We start from the raw sequence: 24,291 nt of genomic DNA, 5'->3' as shown, positions 1-24,291 counted from the left end.
TACGCCTCAGAACCACGATTCCGTTCCACTTAACGGCGCTAACGGCGCCTGAGTGCTTCTCCACCTCCCACTCGCCCCTCGCGTTTCAGCGTGCGGGCGGGAAAGGTGCGAGTGCCGGGAGGTGTGTGCGGAGGCAAATGGAAGACGGCACCGTCATGTGAGACTGCTGTTGAGCTGGCAGGTAAAGTGGCACCGTCGCAGCGCAACGGCGAGGAGGAGTGAAAGTGCACGAACGAGGAGTCGCCAAGAGGCCGATAGTGAAATGCCAGCGAGTGTGAGCGTCCTTCTCTAAAGTGGCGAGAGATTAATGAGTTTAATTAGATGTCAGTTGTTGGGAGACGAGCTAATGGTGTGTTCAGACACGGAGCCAAGCTAATATCCCCCACGGTTTCTGTATGAAGCTGTTTGTTGGAGCTCCAGTTTATTTGTATTGTTTAGATGTTAGCTGTAGCCCTCGCGGGCCACAATGACACCAACTGTGTGTTTAGGCAACTCAGCCTCTCAGTGACCTCCCTACTAACAACTAACCGTCCATTATCCGCACACTTGTACTCTTCAGGGTCACAGGGGGCTGGAGCCTATCAGGGTATCAGGTCTGATCTATCGCATGGCCACACTCACAGCTACAGGGAATGTGGAGTCCTCAATTAACCTGACTGCAGGATTCTGAGCTGTGGGAGGAAGCCAGAGGACCCAAAGGGAACCCACGCAGAGAGAGGCACCTGGCTGAACGTGGGACTCCAACCAAGCAAGTGTAGAAAGTCCACACAAGCACGTTTTCACACAGGCTGGGAGACTGTGGCACATTCATGTCAACATATACGTACAAGTGTTTAAAATGCATCTGTGAGAACGGAGCAACAGGATGTTCGGTCGTCTCAGAAGACACGCTGTACAGCAGGGCGGCATCATTAGACGCATGTGAAGACAAAGAACAGCGAACGAGGACAGGCTGCTGTTTCAGATCCGTCTCTAGTCGCTCTAAGAAGCAGACACTAAAACATCAATCGCGAGTTCAAGCCTCCATTAATAAAAAGTACCAAAGAATAAGAAGTTTGGAGGAAATCCTTTATCTTATCAGCTCAGCTCAGTGTGGCAGTGACAAAAAATGAGCTCATCATTTCAGTTCATCAGGCAGACTAATTATAGTGCACAGATTTTAGATCAGATCCAAAGGCTATAAAGAAAATAAAGACGTATGAAGAAACCTAACCTGACCCAGTAAGTGCATTTGGAATTAATGAGTGTAAAAAGTAGCTGGCTAATGCCTCCTCATCATGCCCCCCTCACACCGTTTAGCCTCGCCGAGAGTCTCTGATTGAAAGCTATCTAAATGGGCTAAATTGAGTGTGCGTGAGCCTTCCCCAACACAGCACTGTCTGCACACCATCCTGTCTCTCCGATTCACATTCAAGGCTCAACCACATACTGCTGCAAGAGGTCAAATCAGCTGGGCTGTTAAAAGTATTTCATAAGGACATGATGCTGGGACACAGTCTGGGCTCCTGATGCTCCTGACGCCTGCAGACAAATAAGCATCATATTTACAGCGAACGGCGAGGAGAAACGAAGCTTGAAACTGCGACCGTACAAACTAACGATCAGACGCTGTGATTCTGCTGCGTCTGAGATCCGCGGATCCTCGCCGTCTTCTGTCACCGAGGGCTCGGCGCGGAGGAGAAATTAGCGCGCGGCCCCATAATTCATGCGCCTTTCGCGAACGTCGCCAGCCAGCCAGCAGCAGCGCTCCCCGCGCCGTGCGTGAAAAGAGCTCGCTCGCTGTCATCCGCCCTCTGTGCATGTGCGGGCTGCTGCGTCGCATTGTTTTCGGCCGCGGCCATTTGTCATCACACACTCAGGAGCGGCCGTCCCATGTCACACCTCTCCAAGAGGATGTCTAATGAAGACAAAGGCTCTGCTGGAGAACGGCATCCTTTCTGGGAGGAATTACGCCCATGTGTTAGCGGGTGTGTGGAAGAAGCGGGGGATGATACGGGGCTGGAGTGGTGGAGCGCCCGGCGCTGCTGAGCAGAATGAATAGTGACTGGCGCACAGCCCAGTGGCAGCTTAATGACTTGCGGTCAGTTGACTCTGTCTCAATTAATCAGACTGCTCTTTCCCACTTGCCTCCTTTTTTTCCTGCCTCTTCTCTTGCCTCTAATTTCTCCCCTTTTCCTCCCAGCCCGGAGCAGCACCAGGGTGCGTTTGTCCATCTCCTCTGTTTTCCGCCTTCCTTTTGGTCCACGTTCCCCGGTCTCGGCACCGTCTCCTCCTAAGCCCCTCTTTCCCGCGTGCTCTCTGACAGTTGCCTCAATCAGGCCGTGTTCGCTCCTTCCGCAGCTCTCTATTAGTGAGAGACAGACAGAATAGGGGCCATTTTACTATCACTCGCTGTCATCCCTGCTGTGGCCTGTCTCCATCGGGGAGGAAACCCAGATCCAGAGAATTCGTTTTTGATGAGAACTTGCACCCGCCCCGGCTGCAGCCGAGTCTGAAATCAGGCTTTGACCCATGTACATGAGGGAACAAATTCAGGCATGGAAGCAGCGAACGAGCCCAGACACGCTACACAGAAGAGGCAGCGCTGTGTGTGTGTGTGTGTGTGTGTGTGTGTGTGTGTGTGTGTGTGTGTGTGTGTGTGTGTGTGTGTGTGTGTGTGCAGGAGGAAGTTCAGTCCTCCCCTGTCAGTAGTTATCTGCTTTACCGGAGCTCCCAGGGGGTCCTGTCGGCATCCCAGGGTGGTCCTGACTGAGCTGACATTTGGAGGACTGGTCTGTGATGGCCTGTAGGGCTGCTCTGTCCGTCGATGGCCTGCTTCTCTCTAGATTTGGTCTCTAGTTGCCACACTTTTCCCTCTTCTGTATTCTGTACTTATCTTCTTCCCCTTCTGTCGTTTTAGCTCTCTGCCCGTCCATCATCTTCATTTTTTAGCTGTGCCAATGCTGTTGCACTGTTTTTTTTTTGGGTTTTTTTGTCATACCGTTCCATGCACCCACGCTCTCCCTCTCAGGAGACCGCCTGCCAAACCCGGGGGGGGGGGGGGGGGGGGGGGGGGGGAGTTATGGGAGTGTAAGTCTTTTGTACCGAACGGGCGGACTGTCCCTTTAGCTGCACAGCTGCACTGTACCGTCTGTGGACGGAGGACCACGCAGAGGTCAAACGCTCCAGGAGGACTCACGCTACCACTCATGATGCAGGGTGACATCTATATCGTTGGAGCAATGGTTTTGTATTGAGTTTAACTGACTTAACTGTGGACTCCAGCTCACTCTCGCAGATCACAAGGTGTGTTTTATGAAGTGGGTAAAGCTTGGATTGAAAGACGCAGCCTATTGTTCCCTCTGAATCTAAAAGAATCCTATAGTGTTGGAAGTTCAAACGCATTTCACTGCAGCACAGCCAATCATTTGCCCCAGTGCCTCCCTGCAGCGGCGCCCCCCTGGAGCGCGTGGTGCTCTAGGCCACTGCCTGCGCTCCCTATGCTGGTGCCAGGGAACCCTGAGCCACATCTCATTTGTATGAAGGGTATAATGTCCAACGGAACATCAGAGTAAAAGGAACCTGTGTGTTCTCCACCTCTGACAGCTTTACATTCAGTGCCAGAGGTACAGCATGGCTAATTCAGTGTGTACTAGTATCATACTATATCAAACACGCACTCGGACAGACGGGTACGCAGCCGAGCAGAGCATTCCCAGTTCGCCCCTAAAATACTAGCCTAAGCAAAAAAACAAATGCAGAACCTGATGGAGTCAAAAATCTCATCTCACACATCTCACTGCCTCTGGTAGCGACGCCAGGAGAAAGTAAGAATACACCGGCACACAGGGCCAACGTGAACAACTAGTTTTGCCCTGGAGCTTTAACAAGCAAAGTAGAAAAAGTCTCCACGCACAGAAAAAGCCTTCACCCCTTTATTTTCTCGGTCTTTAGCCTTCCCGGCGGTGCTCCCATTTGTAATTACTGACTATTTGATTCTAATCACTGGTCTGAAAAGACAGATACCACATCCCCCCTTTTAAACCCTCCCACAAAGACCAGGGAAGGTGTGAAGCTATATTTCTCCCAATTATCTAGTCAGGATCGACTGGCTCGGTGCTGAAGTTCTCCGAGTGTATTTGCCAATTTGCTGTGTCAATTAGATTTTCTCCTAGGTAAGTAATCAGACTGTGGGAGTGGGAGAGAGAGGGAAAGATGAAGGGAAAGTAATTACAGCATTTTGGGAGGTTTGCAGCTGCTCCACGGTGCCTCTGCACCACCCCTGTCTTTGTAAATCACTTTTATTGGACTTTTACTGGGAGCCCCTGCATTCTCGCCTCTTCCGTCAGACAACGGATGAAGCCCAGGAACGAAGATGGCCGATACACGCGTGTGGAAACACGCGTGGGCTGCACACGCACGGACAAAAAGAGGGGATGATGGGGAGACAAGGCGACACAATGCGACTGATGACAACGGAGTTGCTTTCAGCACAGTGCTGCTACAGCTGTTGTGCGTTGCCTGATTGGAGAATGCTGAGGAATTAAAATTTATCTACGTTGATCACTGCTAATCTAGCAACCGCTAACATTTAATAGCTTTTGAGAACTAACGCCTCAATAGAAGCAGGAGGAGACAAGGAGGAAGAAAACATTAGAGGCAGCGATAGACTCGCGCTCAACACTTGGCTGTCCTGTCTGCCCTTGTCAAAGCCTCACACCTTCCTAATCTCCACTCCCCGCGCTCCGACCACCACCCCCATCTCATCTGGCCAAGGTTGGCTTACAGACGAGCCTGTCACCCAGTCAGAGATCTGGGGCCGATCCAAGCCCTGTCCAGATGCACGCAGCAGCGTTGGCGCAGACACCTCGGGTCCCGCAGGCTCGCGTGTCCGTCTCCGGAGACCGGCGCTCCCACATCGTCCTTGGGCCTCGTGCATTTAACAGGACCTAATGCGATTACTCCTAGAAACACGCAGGAGGACGCTGTGGTGGAAATTTTCCATAAAGAAGTAGATGAGAGAGAGTTGTCCTTTTGTGCGATTTATTGAAATAATAAAGAAAATAAAAATAATGGGGAAAGCAAATAAAAAGCATGGATGTTGATCGTGCACATCAAAAAACCAAAAACCAGCTGGGGAGATCAGTGCACACACCACGGAGGTGTGATGCAAAGAGCCCACGATCCTCAAGTTGCTTCTGCCTTTTAGCTTCTCTGTCCGACTAGGGTGGAATGTCTTTCTAACCCAATCAAATTACATGCACCATCTCCTCCCTGTCGCAGTGTGTGTGAAGATTTTTACTTTCTCACACCTGCATCGCTGACGTCCAACTATCTGTGAGAAAGGAGCACCAAGTCTCAACAGACAGAGACACAACTCCCCGACCTTGGGTTTGGGAGCTAGAGTTGAGAGTCTATCAGGCAGAGTCAACCATTGAACAATGTAGGTCAAATGTCAAATGCATACAGTAAGACAAAACATAAGATATTAATTGCAGAACATAAGTCATAAATCATATAATAACTGCATAGAAATAAGGAAGAGACATAGAAAAGAGGAAGAGACAATTTTTGCCATAACAACGCTCATGCAGGAGTGCTCTAATTTAACGCTGCAGATTCTCTGAGCCATACAACATACCGTCCCCATTAAAGTCCTCCAAACATCCAGTAAATAAAAAAAGGAAAATATTTCGAGGAAAACAAATGCACTGTCAGACCACAAGAGCAATATTTACCTCGTTATCTCCTACAGTGTATTTTTCTTACTGACAGTGCAGTGTACAGTACACGCCGGCTTTGAAAGCGCTTCAACACCAGCCTTCAGGTTTCAAACAAAAGCAAGTTTCTGACGTGAACTCCTCAAGTTCTCTCCCCACCTTGTGCAGACTGAAGTGGGTGGCGTGTGGTTTGAATCTCATTTGTTCTCAACATCGGAGTGTTGTCTTCAAATGGAGAAAACACTGGTCTTACACGGATCGCGTGCACGGCATGGCGCTGTGCGAGGAGCAGGAAAACAAAGGCGCGACGCGGAGAACGGGGCGTTCGTTCGCGTCCCGTCCCGCTGCACATGTGAGGGGGAAGCAAACAGCACATAAAACACATCATAAATTTCATGCCCGAAGTTTATTTCAAAATCTGCACCTGCAGAGACCCTGCAGTTATTTCTCCATCAGGCACAAACTGTGTGCGTGAGCGGCGCGAGGTTAAGCGGTTACTGTTTTGCGCAGCTCATTTAACACAGCTACTAAACTAATTAACAGTAACCAGAGGAGGCACCGAGGTCCACGCGCCTGCAGCTATTCTTAAGTTTCAAAGTCAAACACTGAAAAGGCATTTAAAGCCAAGTCACAGAGGTCGGGAGCATATAAATCTAGACACAAAGACGCAGCGCTGATCCATTTCCTCTGAGCTGCGTGTGCTTCATCCTAAAAACACATTTAATGGATGACGCATTGCTAATTGCATTCTGAGACGAAGCCACCTCACTGAGTGGAGTCATGCTTGTGGTTTATGTTTGCTACAGGCGTCAGCGATTCAGAGACCCTTGTAATCACATGGAACTTTTATTACAACAACAAAACTGTAATAATCAGTCAGTTTAAAACAATACATAAAGATAATCTGCTCTGTGTACAATGAATTTAGGCTTCACTCGCAATTATTAGTCTTACAGCCTTCTGATTCAAAGGCATTTCCTCACAGGGATATGAGGGATAATCAGGGACTAGAGCCGCTGACTCACTGATCTTATGTGCTTCTGTCAGTACTTGGGCCCATTTCTGCATTAACAAGTTGTGGATCCTTCCCCTTCAGTCAAGCCGGAATAAGATAAGCAATCTGAAGATTACTTCAAACACACATATACCGTCTCCATGTCTAACATAATCACGTCTATAGTGGTAGTGTTATGAAAGCACACACTCACAACAATGGGGAGCGCATGACTCATTCTAGGTTCATTAGCAGAGGAGGGAGAGATATATCACCGGCGCTGGCAGAACAGTGGATGTGCTGCATCAGATACACGTTTACCTAATGATTACATTGGGAGATTGTGTCTCAGTATATGAAGACAAACAACAGTGGAATCTAGTGCAAACCATTTCTGGAATTGTACAATAAGTGTTTACTATAAAAAGGCTCTAATTACAGTAAAAAGCTACTCATAATACAAAGAATTACATTTGAATAGGGCTGATTTAAGTGCTCCAGGGCATCGTGTGTCACTGCATCAACAGGAGGAAGTAAGATATTTACTTTATATTTAGTTATAAAGCAGTGATAAATGACACAAACGGACCATAAACCTGCAGACACTCACACTATACAGTAGGATAGAAACCCTAAAACACACACACACACACACACACACACACACACACACACACACACACACACACACACACACACACACACACACACACACACACACACACACACACACGCACACACACGCACACACACGCACACACACACACACACACACACACCCCGTTATCTGACCTAGAAGTCCTTATCAGCTTTTTGTTAATTAAAAGCCAAGCAATACATTTTCCACCTCTCCTCCTCGACAAGCGTGAAACACTTCTTGGAGTAATCACTCAATAGCAATCACTTAATATGGTGTGTGTGTGTGTGTGTGTGTGTGTGTGTGTGTGTGTGTGTGGGCGTGTTAACATGCAGTTTTCATGTTCTGCGATCCTACGTTGCAGGACTTTCTTTTTCCATGCTTTTTCTGATCTACACTGGTCAAAGGGTAAAACACATAAAAAGGACTTCCAGCTGTCGTCCCAGTTGTAATCCAAAAATTCACAGACTGAGAGAGAGTGGAACATCCTTAAGATAGAAATGTTGGCTGCAACGTCAGAATCAGAATCAGTAGAAAGAAGGAAATGAATACGGTCTGACTCCATCCTTTTGTATTCTGGTGGCAATAAACATTAATTATTCAAATATTAAAATACAATTATTTACATAATATGCAGCACACTATGACACAAACGTATTTATAACTTTATGCTGCATATTAAAGGGTACTGATGCAGGGGTCACATAAAACAATGTGATCATGGCAAAGGTTAGAGCAGTAGTCAAGGAGCGTTTGTCAGTGTATTCACAGGTACCTGTCTCAGTGACTAAATAAAGAGTAAATGGTAGGGAAAAAGTTGTTGGAGGCACAAGCATTATGCTGAGCCAAAGACAAAATACCAATGCAAACTGCTGATGAGGAGGAATTAAGGACTATGGTGACAAATGCAGCCGGGGCTCAGCACACTGTGAGGAAATAATTGTAATTGGTTTGTATATAATGTTTTTGCACCACTTTTTACCGTTTAAGACCTTATATAACTGAAATCTAACAGATGTTGTAATATACTGTAATACATCTACATTGTCCATTTTCTACAATGTTTTCTAAACTATCCCCAAACTATTTCTTCAAGAATATATTCTGACCCGTGTCTGGAAACTATAGGAGGAGTATTTATGGCGCACTTGCTGTTGCTGAAACCAAACTTTATTGCCATCAGGTGAACACTACAGGCGCTAGTCCCTGAGCCACAATGAGAGCGCACCGGAGAGACAGTGTGTGAAATCCAGCCGTGAAGGTTGGGCCAATACATCAGCACACACTGGGGGTCTGACAGGTCTCGAGCCCGTTCCTTGGCTTTATTTCCCCTCTTTTTCATCACTTTCCTCGGCACCTCTGTTGGTTGATGTCTGACCTGGCCTGCAGGAGTTTGGGAAGTGACAGACTGGGAGCTTGTTCTGTGTCAAAGTCCACTGTGATGGGGGGGAGCGGGCTCATAGACAGCCAGGCATGCACACCATAACAAACACACACAGCCAGTGGGGGTTGAAAGGTGCGCTGATGCCTGTGACCTGTTTTACCATTCTGATTAATATTAAACCAGTCAAAGTGAGTCAATGTTTAGCTCTATAAAGCGGTCTAAAAATACATTTATGTTTTCGAATACAACCAGTGGTTACCAGAATGGAGGCGCTCTCAGCCATTAATGATTGTTAGCCAGTAATGAAACTCATTTCACAGAAATACAGAGCACAACTATGCAGTATAGTATCAATCACTTTTTGAAATTAACTGCTCAAAATTGATTTCAGGTTTGTCAAATGCATCATAGTAACTGGAGGCAGCAATAGGAGTGACTGGCAGTGGATTTCCACTTCAAAACAGGCACCTCATCTGAAGGAAATCCACCTCTGGAATCGATGTTTCTGCTCAAACTAAATAGAGGTGAAGCAAATCACAGACTCTGAAACATCTGTGCCGAGTTTTGAATGCTAAGAATGCAGAGACTGGACTTACTGTATAAATACTGCTAGAGGTTACTGGCCGAGTCATGACTTAGAGGGGCTTTTATTGGAATGATTGCCTAGTGACAGTCATTTAACTTTGAAACAGGAAAAGGTACAATAAAAACAGAGAGAAATACCTCATGATTTATTTAGAAATCATTTATATGTAAATTATATCTGGCAAATACTCAATCATTTTAATGACTGGGTAATAAATGTATCAACAAAACGTTCTTTTCTGATGCCCTTTGAAATAATTACTTGAGTTAAGGTGTTTTAGAGGACAGAAACATAAAACTGGTTATATAACCGCTTTAATGAAGGTGCAGAGCACTGCAAGTCCATCAGCTTCAAAGCGAAGATGTGTTCCCCTGTATGTTATTATATTATATATTATGAAAAGATTCTGATACAGTATTTTGACCTTATTCACCTAAAAGGTTATCTTAAAATCCAGGAAGGTTAATGGAGTCAAAGCTCTGGGAACAACTGCCTGATTAAAATGGTCAAGAAGAGATAGAGTAAGCCTGAAAATTTGGGATGACCCTAAACATTGAAGGTAAGAGCATTAAGGCAGGTCGTGTGGATGCAAAGAGCAGCAAACAAAGCATCCCGTGCGAGTGATGGACATATTTCAACCACACTACTTTCTAAATCTTTAAAGCAGCTGAACGACCAGGTTTGTTTTTCAGAGCATATGGCATCTCTTTAAGTGTGAGAAGAACAGCCGGTGGAGCCTTCCCTCTCCAGACTCCATCAGGAGGAACAGGAAAGTGACTGCTGAATATTCATGACCGTATTCGTGACAGCATAAGATCTCCGCTGGGATGGTGGAGGGGCAGGTCAGAGCTTCTGCACTTAGCCCGCTGCGCTAGCAGCGCACAGGAGACGTCTGCAGGAGATCCCAAACTCTCAGAGCCTCTTTGTTGTGTCAGGGGTCAGCGCCCTATTGACCCCAGCAGGTGGAGGCCCAAAGACCAATCAAATCAATTCCACCTGGCCAAGAATGAGGTCAAAGGTCATTTCCTTTCATGTGAGTCAGAGTGTCAATGTCTACTCCCACACAGAGGACAGTGACTCATTGTAAACCAGGTACAATATGACTTGTTATATGCTTTTCTTTGCTACCTTTCAATCAAGCCGTTTATATTTTCTTCTTAATAAGAAGGTTATAATGAATTGTTTCGTTCCCAGGCATCTACTCCCCCCCGCTCTTTTTACTTTGTATGCGTCAAAACAACTGACTAATTGGTGCATTAAAACAGCCTGAAGCCTGAATTGAAGCAAGGCGGGGAGTGCAGTCTCAAAGGTAAATGAGGATTAGGAGAGAAAAAAGGATTTTTACAGAGAACGAAAGAAATACAAAGAGATAATGAAAGGAGAGAACTGAAAAAAAAACAGGAAAGGAGAAAAACAAAGAACAAACATGACATAGAAGCAAACAACGGAATGAAAGGCAGCCAGCATTCCGGCAAGTACAGATATTAGAGAGCGCACATGTTAAATTTTTATACTTGCTGGAGAGAAATTGAAGCACAGAGGGAGTGTCTGAGCTGGGATCAGACGCCAGAGGAGATGAGGGGGAGGCCAGACCTGGCAGGAACCTTGTGTCTCTTCGAAACCAGACTGTCACACTGAGCCCTGTTTGTTTGTTTTGTTGTCAGCTTTTCTATTTTCATCCATCGTTAATCACGACCGAGCGCCGTCTCCCCTTTCTCCTGGCCACAAGTTTCTTCATCCTCCTGGTTTTCTCGCCCTCGGTGCGGCTGCGATTGCTTTTCTGTGCGTTCACTTACTCTCAGGGTGAACTAGGACGGATTGTGTTTCCTAATGAATCTTAACATGCGTGCAGCATGTACTGTGCCTGTTTTTTAATACGGTGTGTATCGATTGAGTGCGTGACCACATTACGTCACCCAGCTCCAGATGCTGATAACCTGAAACCACTGATCCTTCCTAATGTGCCTGTCAGCAAATTACTGAAGCAGCATTAGGTTAAAAGGTAAAAGGCCTGTAAATCAGTCAATGCTCTGTCCGTCACTTTCTCTTTGGTGGGTTTCTGCTTATTCCTGCTCAAATTACCCTCTTCAGTAAACTGATTCAATTGCATTTCAAAGGGCAAACGATTGGTAGATAAATGACAGAGCTTTGAAATGTCAGTGACTTTTTAGATATTTCTTTTCCCTCACGCTGATTGATTCCTCTTTCCTTCTGACACAACAATAATAATATGCAGCTCACTGCTGCAACACCTCAGTTTTTCACACCAATGAACTAAAGACCATACTGTGCATTTTCTCAGCTCTAGCCTCATTCCGTCTTGTACTATGGTGTATCATAGTAAAAGTAAACAAACCTGATCCATAGAAGAAATGCATCTGTCCTTTCCTGAAGGTACAGTATATGCCTCATGTGAAGCCCCTAACTAACTCTCAGTCAAAGCATTAAAAACAACACCATAGTTCACTTGCTAAGGAAGACTTATTAGCATCCTGTAGCACAATAAGAGATCATAAAAACCAGAACAAGTTCAGAAAGTGAAAGTCTTCAGACTATCAGTGTCACCTCAGGCCCTCTGGAGTTTCTGAAATGCCAGCTGGCTCCTCTGCCGCTGTCTTACATGGTCTGGCATTCACCCTGCCTGAAACAGCTGGAAGGGAGGAGACTGACAGCCAGAGACAGCTAAGATCAGAGAGACGTAAAGACGCAGGGACAGAGCCCATCTGTCAAGCTAAGCAGTCGGATTCTGTTCCACGCTGTACAGCGGCAGCTGGCCGGAGCCTCCAGTTAGCGTGGAACAGAATCAACACGTGTTTGTTGTGTTGCGAGTTGTTACTGTACCACTTTCCACTGACAGATTCAACAAGAGTTCAGCTGGAGGACTCAACACAAGACTAATAACTTTCCTCATGTGATCCACAACATGTGGCCAATGGGATTATATTCCAGTTTTCAAGGCTCCTATCTAACATTTAGCTGTTAGATGTTCAGCGTGTTTAGTATCATGTGTTCATGACTGAAATGACCTTGTCATACTTTAGTAAAGTAGACATTTTTAGGCTACTTTTGCCTGTTTGTGGCTCTTTGTTGCTTAGTGTGATCAGGTGAGAAACTTTAATCACATGTTAAACAAAGACAGAACCATTCTCACAATCACAATGCAAAGATTACACTGAAGATGTAAAAACCACTAATGCACTTTTGCCTCATTTCATAAAAGGATAAAACAAATTGTCTGACACAGAATTAGCCAAATCCCAATAAAAAGACGTCCTCATAATTTAAATGAGGTCATTATTAGACTCCTTGTTTATGTAGATCGTTTAGCCAGACTGTACGGCCACTGAGACACTGCAGCCCCGTGGTGCTCTCTGAGATCCATGTGCTCCAGCCTTCCTGCCCTGTCTGTCATATCTATGTCACATGGATGTATGATAGCCCTGGAGCTGTGCACTGCCATCATCATGGAGCATTTGACACGTGCGTGTATTTATGACTCTATTAAAAAGCGGCACAAGGACAAGTGAGGTAGTTTGCGAAGGTATTTCATCCTTCCTCCTCCTCCTCCTCCGCCTCCTCCCCCCGTTACATGGCCCTTCTGTATTTCATTCAGTCATTATATTTATAAAACCACACCCTGACAGCAAATACTGCAAGCAAAATTTAACAATTAAAAGGAATTCATATTTATTTTACTCATTAATAAAATAACTGATGAGAAGTTATGAAATCACAATATTGATACACACAGAGTAACGGATGACCGAGGGCATCGTTCTTGCCCGTCTGTCATCGGTTTGTGGCGCTCTGAATTAATCAATTATCACCTCCACGCTACAACACAGTGTGTGCGCTCTCTCCCTGCAGAGTCAAGCTGAAAGGATCCCTGAAGCCAGTTTCATCCGGGCCAAGTCTGGAGGAGCAGGTCCAGACACCTCCTGGAGCTGCTTGTTCACACATGCAGCACACAGCAGGATGTCTGTGTGAGATGCGACATATATTCTGTTTGGTTTTGGGGGTATTACACAGAATTTGTGCTCACATTTAATATGATTTATTTATTTAATAATAGTGTTTTTTTTATTTGTAGCTTTGTTCTGGCCAATTTCTGACGGCAAACGTACAGTTCAGCGTCTCCTCCCCACACATTCTTGTGAATTAAACTTATGGATGCTGATTATGTTAAGTGTTTAGGTCTCACAGACTTTCAGCTCCTCCTGACACTAACTCTGACTTACGAGAAACGTGTGCACAGAGGAGAATTCAGTCAATCTGACGGTGGAGCAGTGGATGGATGCTGACATGCGTCTGGGGGAAACGCTGCCTTTGTGTACGTGCTGCGATAATTGCGAGGCAACAGAACACAGAGCACGTCCCTTCGTCATTAGAGCCACTGTGGGTACCTGTCTAATCAATCAATGAGAAGGCCTTTGGCGATGACACGCGCTCATGCTCCGTCTCTGGCTCACACTCACACACAGGGCTCCTCACTGAAGAGAATTCTCTAGCGCTCCTCTCCCCGTACTCCTACTTCCAGACAAATTAAGCCATTGATTGTTCTCCTGGTACTTAAAGTTATATTGATTTGGCTCAGCTCTCTGAAACTACTTCCAGCCTGCACACCTTGTGTAACGCACACTGCGGACACGCGCACAAACCCAACAATATTTATGAACAAAGGTTTAGCCGGCGAGATCGTGAACCGAGCTGCCGCAAAACAGCCGTCACCGCCAACCTTGGATCTACGCAGAACCCATGCAGGTGCACACAAGCGTTCGCAGAGTTTGATCACAGTTGTGAGGCACACACTCCCTTCCACAGTCTGTTGACTCATGGCAGTACATCAATCTTTTGTTGCCTCACAGGTGTTGTCCTCACAGAACATTGCTACATACTCAAAATAATTCAGAAAGCTCCCCCCCACACACACACGCACACACACACACACACGGAGCATTGCCCCAGTGTAGCCGAGTCCACTGGGGCGAAGCCCTGGGTGCGCCTCAGGTGACAAGGTGAAAGAAATCTGATGAGTCTAAACCACATGAAGAAATTACCTCTTTCTCTGCTTTGTATTCCTTTTGTGTCGCTCCTTCCCCATGCATTGCCCCCATAAACCTCCAGATGTGATAAATGAGTCACTTTGACTGTGCACACTCCAGTCCTAAATCATATGCACCCCCCACCCCCCAACACCTGCATCCCAACAAGCTTCTCTCACATGAGGATAGACTGTGGCCTCCAAGGAAAGAGTTTAACTTGTTTCTCTTCATATAAAACATTGTGTGAGCTTGACTACTTCACATTAACCAGCGCTCTGCTCAGGCCAGAGGCGCTGTGTCCTTGTATACGCAGACCCCAAGATGGGAAAATATTACTGTAGCTTTTGTGGTGTGGCCTCCATTTCACTTAAAGTGTTGTAACATCGTGCAAATGTGACGTTAGTGAACAATTGTACCTTCAACATTAACCCAGAAACAGAAATCATTAGGTCTTTCAGGTACTGCGCAGTATCCCTGCTATTCAAAATGAAACAGGAAAAAGTACACAAAATGTACGGTATCGTCAAGGTGATGAGGAAACCAATATCAGGTGTGAAGAAGATTACGAACATTTGGATAATTGGACACAGAAATTACCGGAGTTAAGTAAGGCAGATAAAGGTGCGAAACGTTATGTGCTCGAAGCACTAGAATTAAATACGGCCGCACACAGCAACGGAAAAAGCAAGACACGGGTTGCTGAAATACCCGAAAAACTCGGCCGTATAGTATAGTACACACAGTGCTTGTGTTGGGTATTTAGTCTGGTCTCCTTCCTGATAAAGAAGTGCAGAAAGCCATCAGAGGCAGGAAGAGGTGAGAGACAGAACACCCACAGTCAGCCCCTCTCTCCGTCCTCCTGGGGATGTACGCCATTGATCTGCCTGCTAGCAATACTTCTAGTGGTTTGGGAGAGCGCACAACGGGACCGGGCGCACAGACAAATCGAAGGGCCAAATGAAAACTGAGAGGCAATTTAGGAAACCAATAGCACAGAGGCTTCTTTATGACAAAGCAGGGTTTGTGTGTGTACTTGTGTATGTATGTATGTGTGTGTGTGTGTGTGGGGGGGGGGGGGGGGCTCAGACCAGATCTGCTCTCCTCTGGCACAGACAGCATTTTATTCTCCTATTCCCTTCTCCCCCACTCTCCACCGCGGCCGCTTCTTTTCCATTTTGCTCTGCACTCTGAGCGTGTTTGTATTGCTCCACTTCTTTCTTTCTGAGGACAGGACCTGCACCTGCAGTGGGCTTCCCGGGGGCAAGAAGTATCCATTAGCGTAGTGAGGTTGGATGAGGCCTGCGGTGAAGTCAGAATGGTATTGTGAACTGGCCCTGCAACATAAAGAGCTCCTCATCACTCATAAGAGGCAGGGTGACTGTGAATCCTGGCAGCAGCGCGCCGCATTTGCCTGCGCGCGCACGCGTGCATGCCATTGTGCTGAACTCGGTATTTTCCAACTAGCTTGTGGGCAACCGTTGCACTGTGGATTGAGAGGGCGTCTGCTTTGTGGCACAGCATGAGGCCATAAAAGAGCGGAACAGCTAGTGCAGCGTCCATGTTTTCATGATGATATAGTATAAACTGCTGAGTGTCACATGCATGCTGCCCCACCTGAACCCGCTCCCTCACTGTTCACACTGGCAGACAAACCAATAGAGGGAATGAAGGCGATTCGTCTGTAGTATTGCTACCGCTCATGGAGTCGCCACTATGTCCTATAACAAAGAAAAGTTGCCTTCTTCAGCTATGCCTCCCTGACTGGTGGCAATTACTGCTCCATTGGCTGAATCGTTAGAGTAATTGACTTACAAAATGCTCTGTACTCGCTTTGAAGAGTCAAACTGCTCACCATGTCCCTCCGGCATTGGACCACCACACTCACATCTCAACCCAGTCAATATAAATGATCATCTTATTTTGCTCTTGTGTAGAACCAAAAGCCTGAATTCTCTGCACTCAGGTGGGGTTTTTTGGGTACTTGCAGCAGACTTGAACCACTTTGTATCAATACCACAGTAATAGCAGAGGGTTGGACAGTGACAGCGGTACAGTAGCTTTTTCAATGTTGATGTTTTAACACCTTAACCTAACTCTGCTTTTAGTTTAGACAAGGAAAAACAGTTTAAACTAGAACAAGAGGAAATCAAAAGGATTCTGACTTGTGTTTAGAGATGGCTTTAACATAATAATAATACAAATATGATTTAAAGAAATCAAATCCTTTTTTCGCATGCATATGTAAGTAATATTTCCACGGATCGAATGTCAATTTCATGCCTTTCTTGGCCCAAGCGAGTTTCTTCTGCTTGTTTTTCCTCTGAGTTAATGGTTTGTTTTCTGTAATTCAAGCATGAAAACCTGGCTTCTCTAATCGGAACGGTGGATGTCACTTCAAGTCTAAGAAGTATGCATGTGGGCTCCGAGCGGAGGCGCTGCACAGCGGTGGTTCTAGGGCTGGTACATGTAATTCTAATAAACGGATCCTCTGCAGCAGAGCCAGCTCTTTGTCTTCATTACCTAGGACAGACCTCGTGAGAACCACCTTCATCATAGCATTTCATCCTTTTGGCAGCTGCACATGAGAAAACATATATTTTATGAGTTCAAATATATTGGATTGGCTGACCTTTATTTCTCAAATTAATGATGGACTACCGTTGTCTACCTTCACTTATGTGATTCTGATCATATCATGGATTTGTACAGGACTTGAAGTAGTACTTTAATTGGGCTATTGACTCTGCACCCGCTCCTCTTCTGCACAAGACAACTGAAGTCTGACTAAAGCATAAGAAAGGATGACAATAAAAAACCTTTCAGAAGACTACCTCAAGAATCCAATGTACCAGGAGTTTGCCTAGAAGTTGTCATCATATATGCAGTATATATGGTGTATGCAGAAGGAAGTCCCATTTAAAGTCTACAAAGGCTGTCAATACAATACAAATGCAGACAAAAATAGCCAAACACACACAGAGTAGCAGGACGACTGATAAGCTGCTTCATCATTACATTTAATTTTAAAATCTCCAGTATGCATGACATGACATTTGCAAGTAAATCATTTTGTCAATTAATCAAATGTCAGTCTTGGAAATGGCACTATGACAAACCAGGATCACCGGATACGAAGTGAAACTGAAGAAGCTGCAGACACAGACTGGGACTAGCAGCAGTAGTAACAGCAGTGGCTTTGATATTTAGATTCTATAGTACTAGGAAATCATGGCTGCCTACTGTACAGTATGTATGTGTGTAGCTCATTACTTATTCTCATCAACCAGAAGTGCCATTGGAACTGTCTGTTAGCCTGTAGTGAAAGCTGTGAGCGCCCTCTAGTGTTTAAAAAAACGTTTTCGCCCCTAATCAAGGAAAAGAACACAGAAGCTGAATCACAGATGCCACCCTCAGTATTACACACAATAGGGATATTAGTCCTAATTGCTCTAATTTCATGGATGAAGCATTTTTTTCTGCACACCTGCCCTCTGCCAAATATCCATTTTTTTAAGTATTTCAGGCCCAGGACAGAAATTAAAACCTATATGTATCAGTTACAGAAAGTTACATCAGTTGTAGCATAATTGTTCAAATTAAGAAATCCTCAGTGTGATTTTTTCCTATTTACAGCTAACAAACCGATCTGTGTATGTGTGGTGGGGAGAAGGTTGGAGTAAATATGCAAGGCTGGTTTAAATGCTTCTTCAGTCTGTCTACATCATATTCTAATTGTAAATATACATTTGTTACAATTACATACTGTAAGAATCATTTTAGGTTTTAAAGCCAAGCGTGACACATAATGATAAAAATAATAATGATAAATAATAATGATAAAAATTAATGTAAAGGTCATTTTCTTACAGAACCTGAACAAGGTTTAATGAATGAACTATGATCAGTGCAACGCACTACACAGGCAAGTGTGTTTTTGGCGGCTTTATTGTGAGGTGATGATTGAGGTGAACGTATCTGTGGAGAGTGTTTCTGCCAGCTGAGCGTTAGCACGGCCGCTTTAATCATCGTGTAGCCGGAGTAGCTAGAAAAAGAAAACCATTTACCATGTGACATAATGAAAATGGTCAAAATGTGTGTATCCATAACAAGGCAATAAATGCTGGTTTACACTGCTATTAGCATTTTCATCGTATATGGAAAATATAATACATAGAAATCTAAGAACCTACAAAATGGTAATGCCACACACATATACACACACACACACACTGTCACACACACCTTGGAGGGTAGTAATTCTCTATGGGAGAAGCCAAAATAAGAAATTTTATCCCCCAACTTGCCGGCTGTCTGAATCCAATCACTTCTCGTATTAAAAGTAATAGGAAATTATGCAGATCAGTTGACCTTTCACTCAAATCCCTGCTTCAGGAGTATCAGAAAACAACCTGTGGAGATTGAACAGAAATATGCCAATGAACAAATAAATGAGCAATGTCTGGAGACCCAAGCAGTCACACTATCTGGAACTACAGTACTGTTGCAACAAAGCGTGATGGCAGTGCATGTTTACTGGGCACATAAAAAAATGCTGATACTTAGCATCTTAATTTAATGTGGACAGGCAAAGTTTTTGGTCTGGAAAAAATATTTTTTCACTGAAAACTTTTTTAACTTTTTATTCTTTACACACAATCACAAAAATGTGTCAAACCCTGTCAGTTCTGGATTTATACTTGGTCCATTCAAATTAGTGGAGCTTGTAGACTGGAATGGACCAGTCAGGCCGTCAGCACTCACATCCATGCTGTCCCTTTTGTCTTGCACAGTTAGATTGGGAACTCACAGCTAAAAAAAAACCCACTAACACAAGCAGGTGTCTGCCTCTCAGTTTGAACATTTGGATCACCTATCACGCCTGGACACGAGTGTAGTTGCCATTGAAAGCAATCATGTAGTTTCTGTCCACTCTGAAAACTTAATTTAACTAGCACCTATAAGCCCTCCAGTTGTGGAGTGTTCAGGGTCTATGGCCTCTGCATCCACAGCCTATTAGCTCAGGCAGGCCCCATCGCCTAGCGCAGCCAAGCATGAGATGGACCCTCTGTAATACAAATTGTCTGCACCACTTACGGCAGCTCCACCGTAGCAAACATGACAGGCATTAATTGGCGAAGGCCTCAGCATGGGACTGGCTCGAGGGGAGCCCACTGCTCAGCCGGCTAGGTTGGGAACAGGAAGAGGAAGGGATGAGAATAAAGGCATATGGAAAGAGTAATTGGGGAGCTGGAACAAGACAGAACAAGAAGAAGAAAAGATGGATGAAAGGAAAAAGTTGCCACATGAGGCGGGAGCCAATGCAGACAGGCAGCGTGAAGCTTGTACTGGCTCATTTCCCACCAAATGCTTATCACCATTTTTATACAGTCAATAGCATAGGAAGGCTAGAAAAAGCTTGTTAACAGCAAGTAGTGGGTTAATATACATATAATTACTGTATATTGTGTTCTTAATTATGTACATGTTCTGCTTTGGATGGAATGAAACATAAAAATGCTTTGAATGGACAACTATGAACATAATGTTAAGAGATGTGACAGATTTGCAACACACAGTACATTTAACAATTCAGTGATGGAGGGTCAACACCAGCTTCTTACTAATACTCAAATAAAAGCCTTTGTTACAGCAAATCCTGGTTGGCCTAAAAAGTTGTTTCAAGTATAAAGAGCGAAGTATGTTGTTGTCGTGCTGTAATTATAAATCAATCAATAATAAATGTATTGTCTCAGACGGGCAGCTGTTGGTGCAGCAGCTGAATTAATCTGTAAGACTGATGCTAATGATCGAAGGTGCTGCTAATTATAAGAACTTTATGTTCTGCCAGATGGTTAATTCATAATAATGCATCCTAATTTATTTGCCGGCTATAATTTATATTGCATCTTCAGACAAGCTAGTCAATAAAAGTGCTTCAATTCCCTGTCTTTTCAAGTGTAACGTTGAAATACTGAAAGTAAAATGTGAAAGCTGCACTAATGTGTGAAAGTCAAGTAAATGCATCATGTTATGGTCAGAAGTCAGAGCTTTGTGGTCTTATGTCATCTTAACTAAAAAACAATGTTAAACGTGACTTTACCTAAGCATGCGACATTTAAAAATGACGGTGTATTGAACCTGGGAGCATCGTGGACTCAAGAAGTGGCTTGAAAGCTTGACACTCAACAGCAGGGGGCGCTGCAGACTTAAACTTGTCTCTCCTGTGACTTTAAACTTGCAGATTTTAATAGTACTGACTTCAACATTTGACTAAAAGAAAGGATGCATAGAAGAACTTCTCGCTCATCGTGGAATGTGAACGCTTTAAGCTTTGTCGTGTCTTGTGCCCTTGAGCTTTTGTGAGCTCCTCTCATTATGCAGAAGTTCTGTTTGACATGTCCTTCTGTTTTGACGTCATCGCCAGCGTGAAGTTGATGAACGCTGCCCACACTCACCAACTTTTATTAGACATGTGATCTGTTCAGTGGATCATATCTAATGGTATAACTGCTGGTTAAAGAGAAATCTTCCGAATGTGCACTAGCCAAATTTGAGATTTGAAAACTTAAAATATAGTAGCTGCGAGTCGGTGACAGGTTTAGCACTCTAATAGCACTAGATCAGCCTATTACACTGCATAGTGGTTTTTAGTTTCGCTTACACCTCATGAAACATCCAAAACATCTGCACAAGACCGGCGTCCTAGATTAATAAATGACATATACAGTATATAAGAACTGCCTAATATGTGGCAAGAGGGAGTACTTCACTTCCACTCTCCATCTGGGCAACACAGGCTTGAATAATGTAGAGCATCTTATTAGTTCATTAAGCATTTCATTGCCGGGTCTCACGGGGCACTGACATATTTGGCTTTTTATTATTCTGCATGCACATTCTGTAAGCAGACGTTGCCCTCCCTTGCCTTCCTGTGACTGGGAGTTTGGCAGAGATGTGGTGAGACCTTACCCAAAAATCTTGGCTGGGGGCAATAAGCTGCTGCAATAATAATGCTTTTTTGTGTTTTGCCTGTGCACTAAATCCGTTCACTTATGAGGATGCTTTATTTATGGGTTGAGGGAACCTTGCGACGTGGGTGGACGCCTCGGTGCCTCCGTCTATGGGGCAAATTGAGAGAAGATAAAACGGGATCGTAGCATCTTTATGAGGAAAAATGAATACAACTTGTCCCTCAGCTAAAACATGTGGAAAGGAACAGCTAGACTCCACACAATCCCACTGGTTGTCTTTCAATAAATCACCCACAGGACAGAAGGAAACGTGTTCGAATTTGTCGGGGATGAATGAGTGAGGGAGGACGGATCCGCGGATGATCACTTAAAACTCAATTTGCCCACGTTCCCCCAAATATCCTACATCCCAAGTAATTACGTCTAATCAGTTGTGTAACGCCGTGTAAATCTGCTTAAACTCATTTGCTGAATTCAAATGAGGAGGGACAATGTTTGCCTTTGAGTTGTCAGAATTCAAGTCAAGTGTTTACTGCAAAGCAGAAATGAGATTAAACTAGTTTCCAATACAGAAATTGAGCAACACATTATTAAAGTGCAAGCAAAATACAAACCGTGTGTGTGTGTGTGTGTGTTTCTCTGTGTACACAGAAATCAAAGGGTCTTTGAGCCGATTGAACTGCGTCTGCGCCGAGGCCTTCGGTTCTTTTAGCCAGAGACTGTTGTGTTGCCATGGAAACGCCTGTTGAACGAGGGTTCTATGAATCTTTCAGCAACCCCCTTTTTCTTCCAACCACTTGGGATCTTTTCATAACCGACACAACATGCAAAACTTTCCACGCCGGCGAGGGCATCCAGTCGCCAGCGCGCTGGTCAAAGTGTCTTTACAGTTCGATACGGTGTTGTCGAAACAGAGCACGGAGGCATCAGGTGAAATGAATGTGATGTGGGGGGATAAACAACGCCCTGACAATGCATGCATAAATACAGAGTGTCTACACAGATGCAAGCAAACATCTTGCATGCTAAGGAGATATTTGTTCACAGCTGGGGAGGCAGACGCAAGCGCAGCAACAACCACCTCTTTCTCTCTCTGCCGCTTCGAGGAGAGTGTGAACGCTGGGTTAATAACAAGACCGTCAACAAATGCGCTGTCCTTTATCTTGTGTCCTTGTACTGAGACAAATTAAAAAAAAAATGAAACAGAGAGCTGCTGTAAACCAATCAGCCCAATCCAAAAACTGATTTCCACTCTAAACCAGCTAATGCAGTAAGCCTGATTTAAATACGAGGAGCTCTTGAGAGATAATATTTACAGTATCCCCATATGGACAATAATAGTCAGTCAAATGTTTTGACGTTTTCCGTAAAGACATTTACTGGTTATATGTCTGTGAGGTGAATACAGACCTGGCTGCTGATCAATATTTCAGCCTAGTGTAAAGACAAGGAATAGTGATGAGAGACTTTGGAACAAACACCAGAGGTCCCAAGGTTGTCCAGCACACACGCCTCTCCACTGCTGCCTGGTACTCCTGGCTGTTGCACCTTTAACATGAATCATTAATCCACTTCAGCTTTTATGTGCCTTGGAGGGGAGACAAAGCATTCCGCCTCATCGGGACTACATCCAAGAAGGGTTTAATAATAATGGTGTTGCACTGCGAGACTTAAAGGGCCTTTATCCTTAAGACTCTCCTTCCGCTTTCATCCGTGTGTGTATTAATCAAACCCAAGTAATTTCATTGACTGCAGCTACAAGTGCTTTGAAACAGGTTTGTTCTTTCTCCTACAGCAAACAATCTCAGCACCCACTTTGCATAATGAGGGGACGCGCACGGGCACGGACCAAATTGTTGGCACCTTTATGTTCGAGAAAGACAAGCCCACGATGGTTCAAAGTAAAGTAAAGTAAAGGAAAAAACAATGTCAGAGTATCATGTGGAGCTACCATAACACAGCTGTGCGCCAATATGCTGAGCTTTACTACACAGTAAATGACAGTGTGGAGAGATTGCCTGCAAACTGTACCCATGGGAATAACTCCACCGATACTGTAACTGGACCACATTCCTCTTGAATGAATTGTCACAAACTCTCCCCAATATGATGCTACTGTACATTCTGACTACGCAAAATCATTTTTAGCACAATTTCAATATTTTAATGATGAGAATTGAGACGTTTTTTGCTTGTCCCACCAGGCAGAGCATTCTGGGAAATGTAATTTCCCTTTCATCAAAAAAGGGACTAGTTCATTTTGTAACACGACTACGCTCAGTAGCAGAGACACTTGAAGATCAAACTCTGCTGAAGAGACAACACTACTGTCTTTGCCTTTGCTTTTGTGGCTTTTCATAAGGCATTGCCTCAAGTGTTCTCGTATTTCAAAGTGGGAGACATGTGCAACAGTCCTTGGATTCAACAGCAACTTTAAACTCCAGATTTCTGAACTTTTTTGCAAAAGTGAAATTAACTTTTACCATTGGATACGAGTTGGTGTAAATATACTAACACTAATATTAATATTGCATGACGGCAGTTTAATTGCCGTGTAAAACTAAAACACTAATTTAATTAATGATTGTATCCTCTACATGGTGCTAATTTTATTAGTAAATTCGTCAACATCATTTGCATAAATGTATCATCCTCTAAACATGGAACAACTATTTATAGCAATCTTTCCATTTTGTTCACAATTTTGTTTGTAAAATATAATAATTTTACATCATAGGTGTAAATACCCATGCATACAGTAATATAGGGCTCTACAAAATTACAAACAATAATTAAAAACTGTAAAAAAACAGCATATTTTGAACTGTGTGTACTGTTCATAATACAAATCTGCTTGTTTTGCAGTGTTATGATACTGAAATTACTGTTTCTGTTGAAATGTTCTCAAGCACCAAAGGGTCCTGAAAATAAAAAGGATGCAGGATGACAAGAGACGATGTCTGTTCTCTTTCAAGACA

General features: G+C 44.3%; 1 protein-coding gene across 4 annotated transcripts in view; it reads right to left on the bottom strand.

The window, feature by feature from the left end:
* The window catches only part of fam20ca (FAM20C golgi associated secretory pathway kinase a), a 106,469-nt gene that overhangs the window by 71,368 nt on the left and 10,810 nt on the right, over positions 1 to 24,291 (bottom strand). Inside the window, exon 2 of one of the 4 annotated variants that reach the window (XM_055511024.1) lies at positions 5,859 to 6,043. The exons of the other annotated variants lie outside the window; for them this stretch is intronic. Within the exon in view, the coding sequence (XP_055366999.1) occupies positions 5,859 to 5,900 (42 nt within the window). The 5' untranslated portion in view covers positions 5,901 to 6,043. The remainder of the gene's footprint in view (positions 1 to 5,858; positions 6,044 to 24,291) is intronic. 4 annotated transcript variants of the gene reach the window in all.

The sequence above is a fragment of the Betta splendens genome, chromosome 8, assembly GCF_900634795.4.
Source record: "Betta splendens chromosome 8, fBetSpl5.4, whole genome shotgun sequence".
Taxonomy (NCBI): Eukaryota; Metazoa; Chordata; class Actinopteri; order Anabantiformes; family Osphronemidae; genus Betta; species Betta splendens.
The sequence above is the reverse complement of the archived record's forward strand: the minus strand, read 5'-3'. Positions and strand labels throughout refer to the sequence as shown.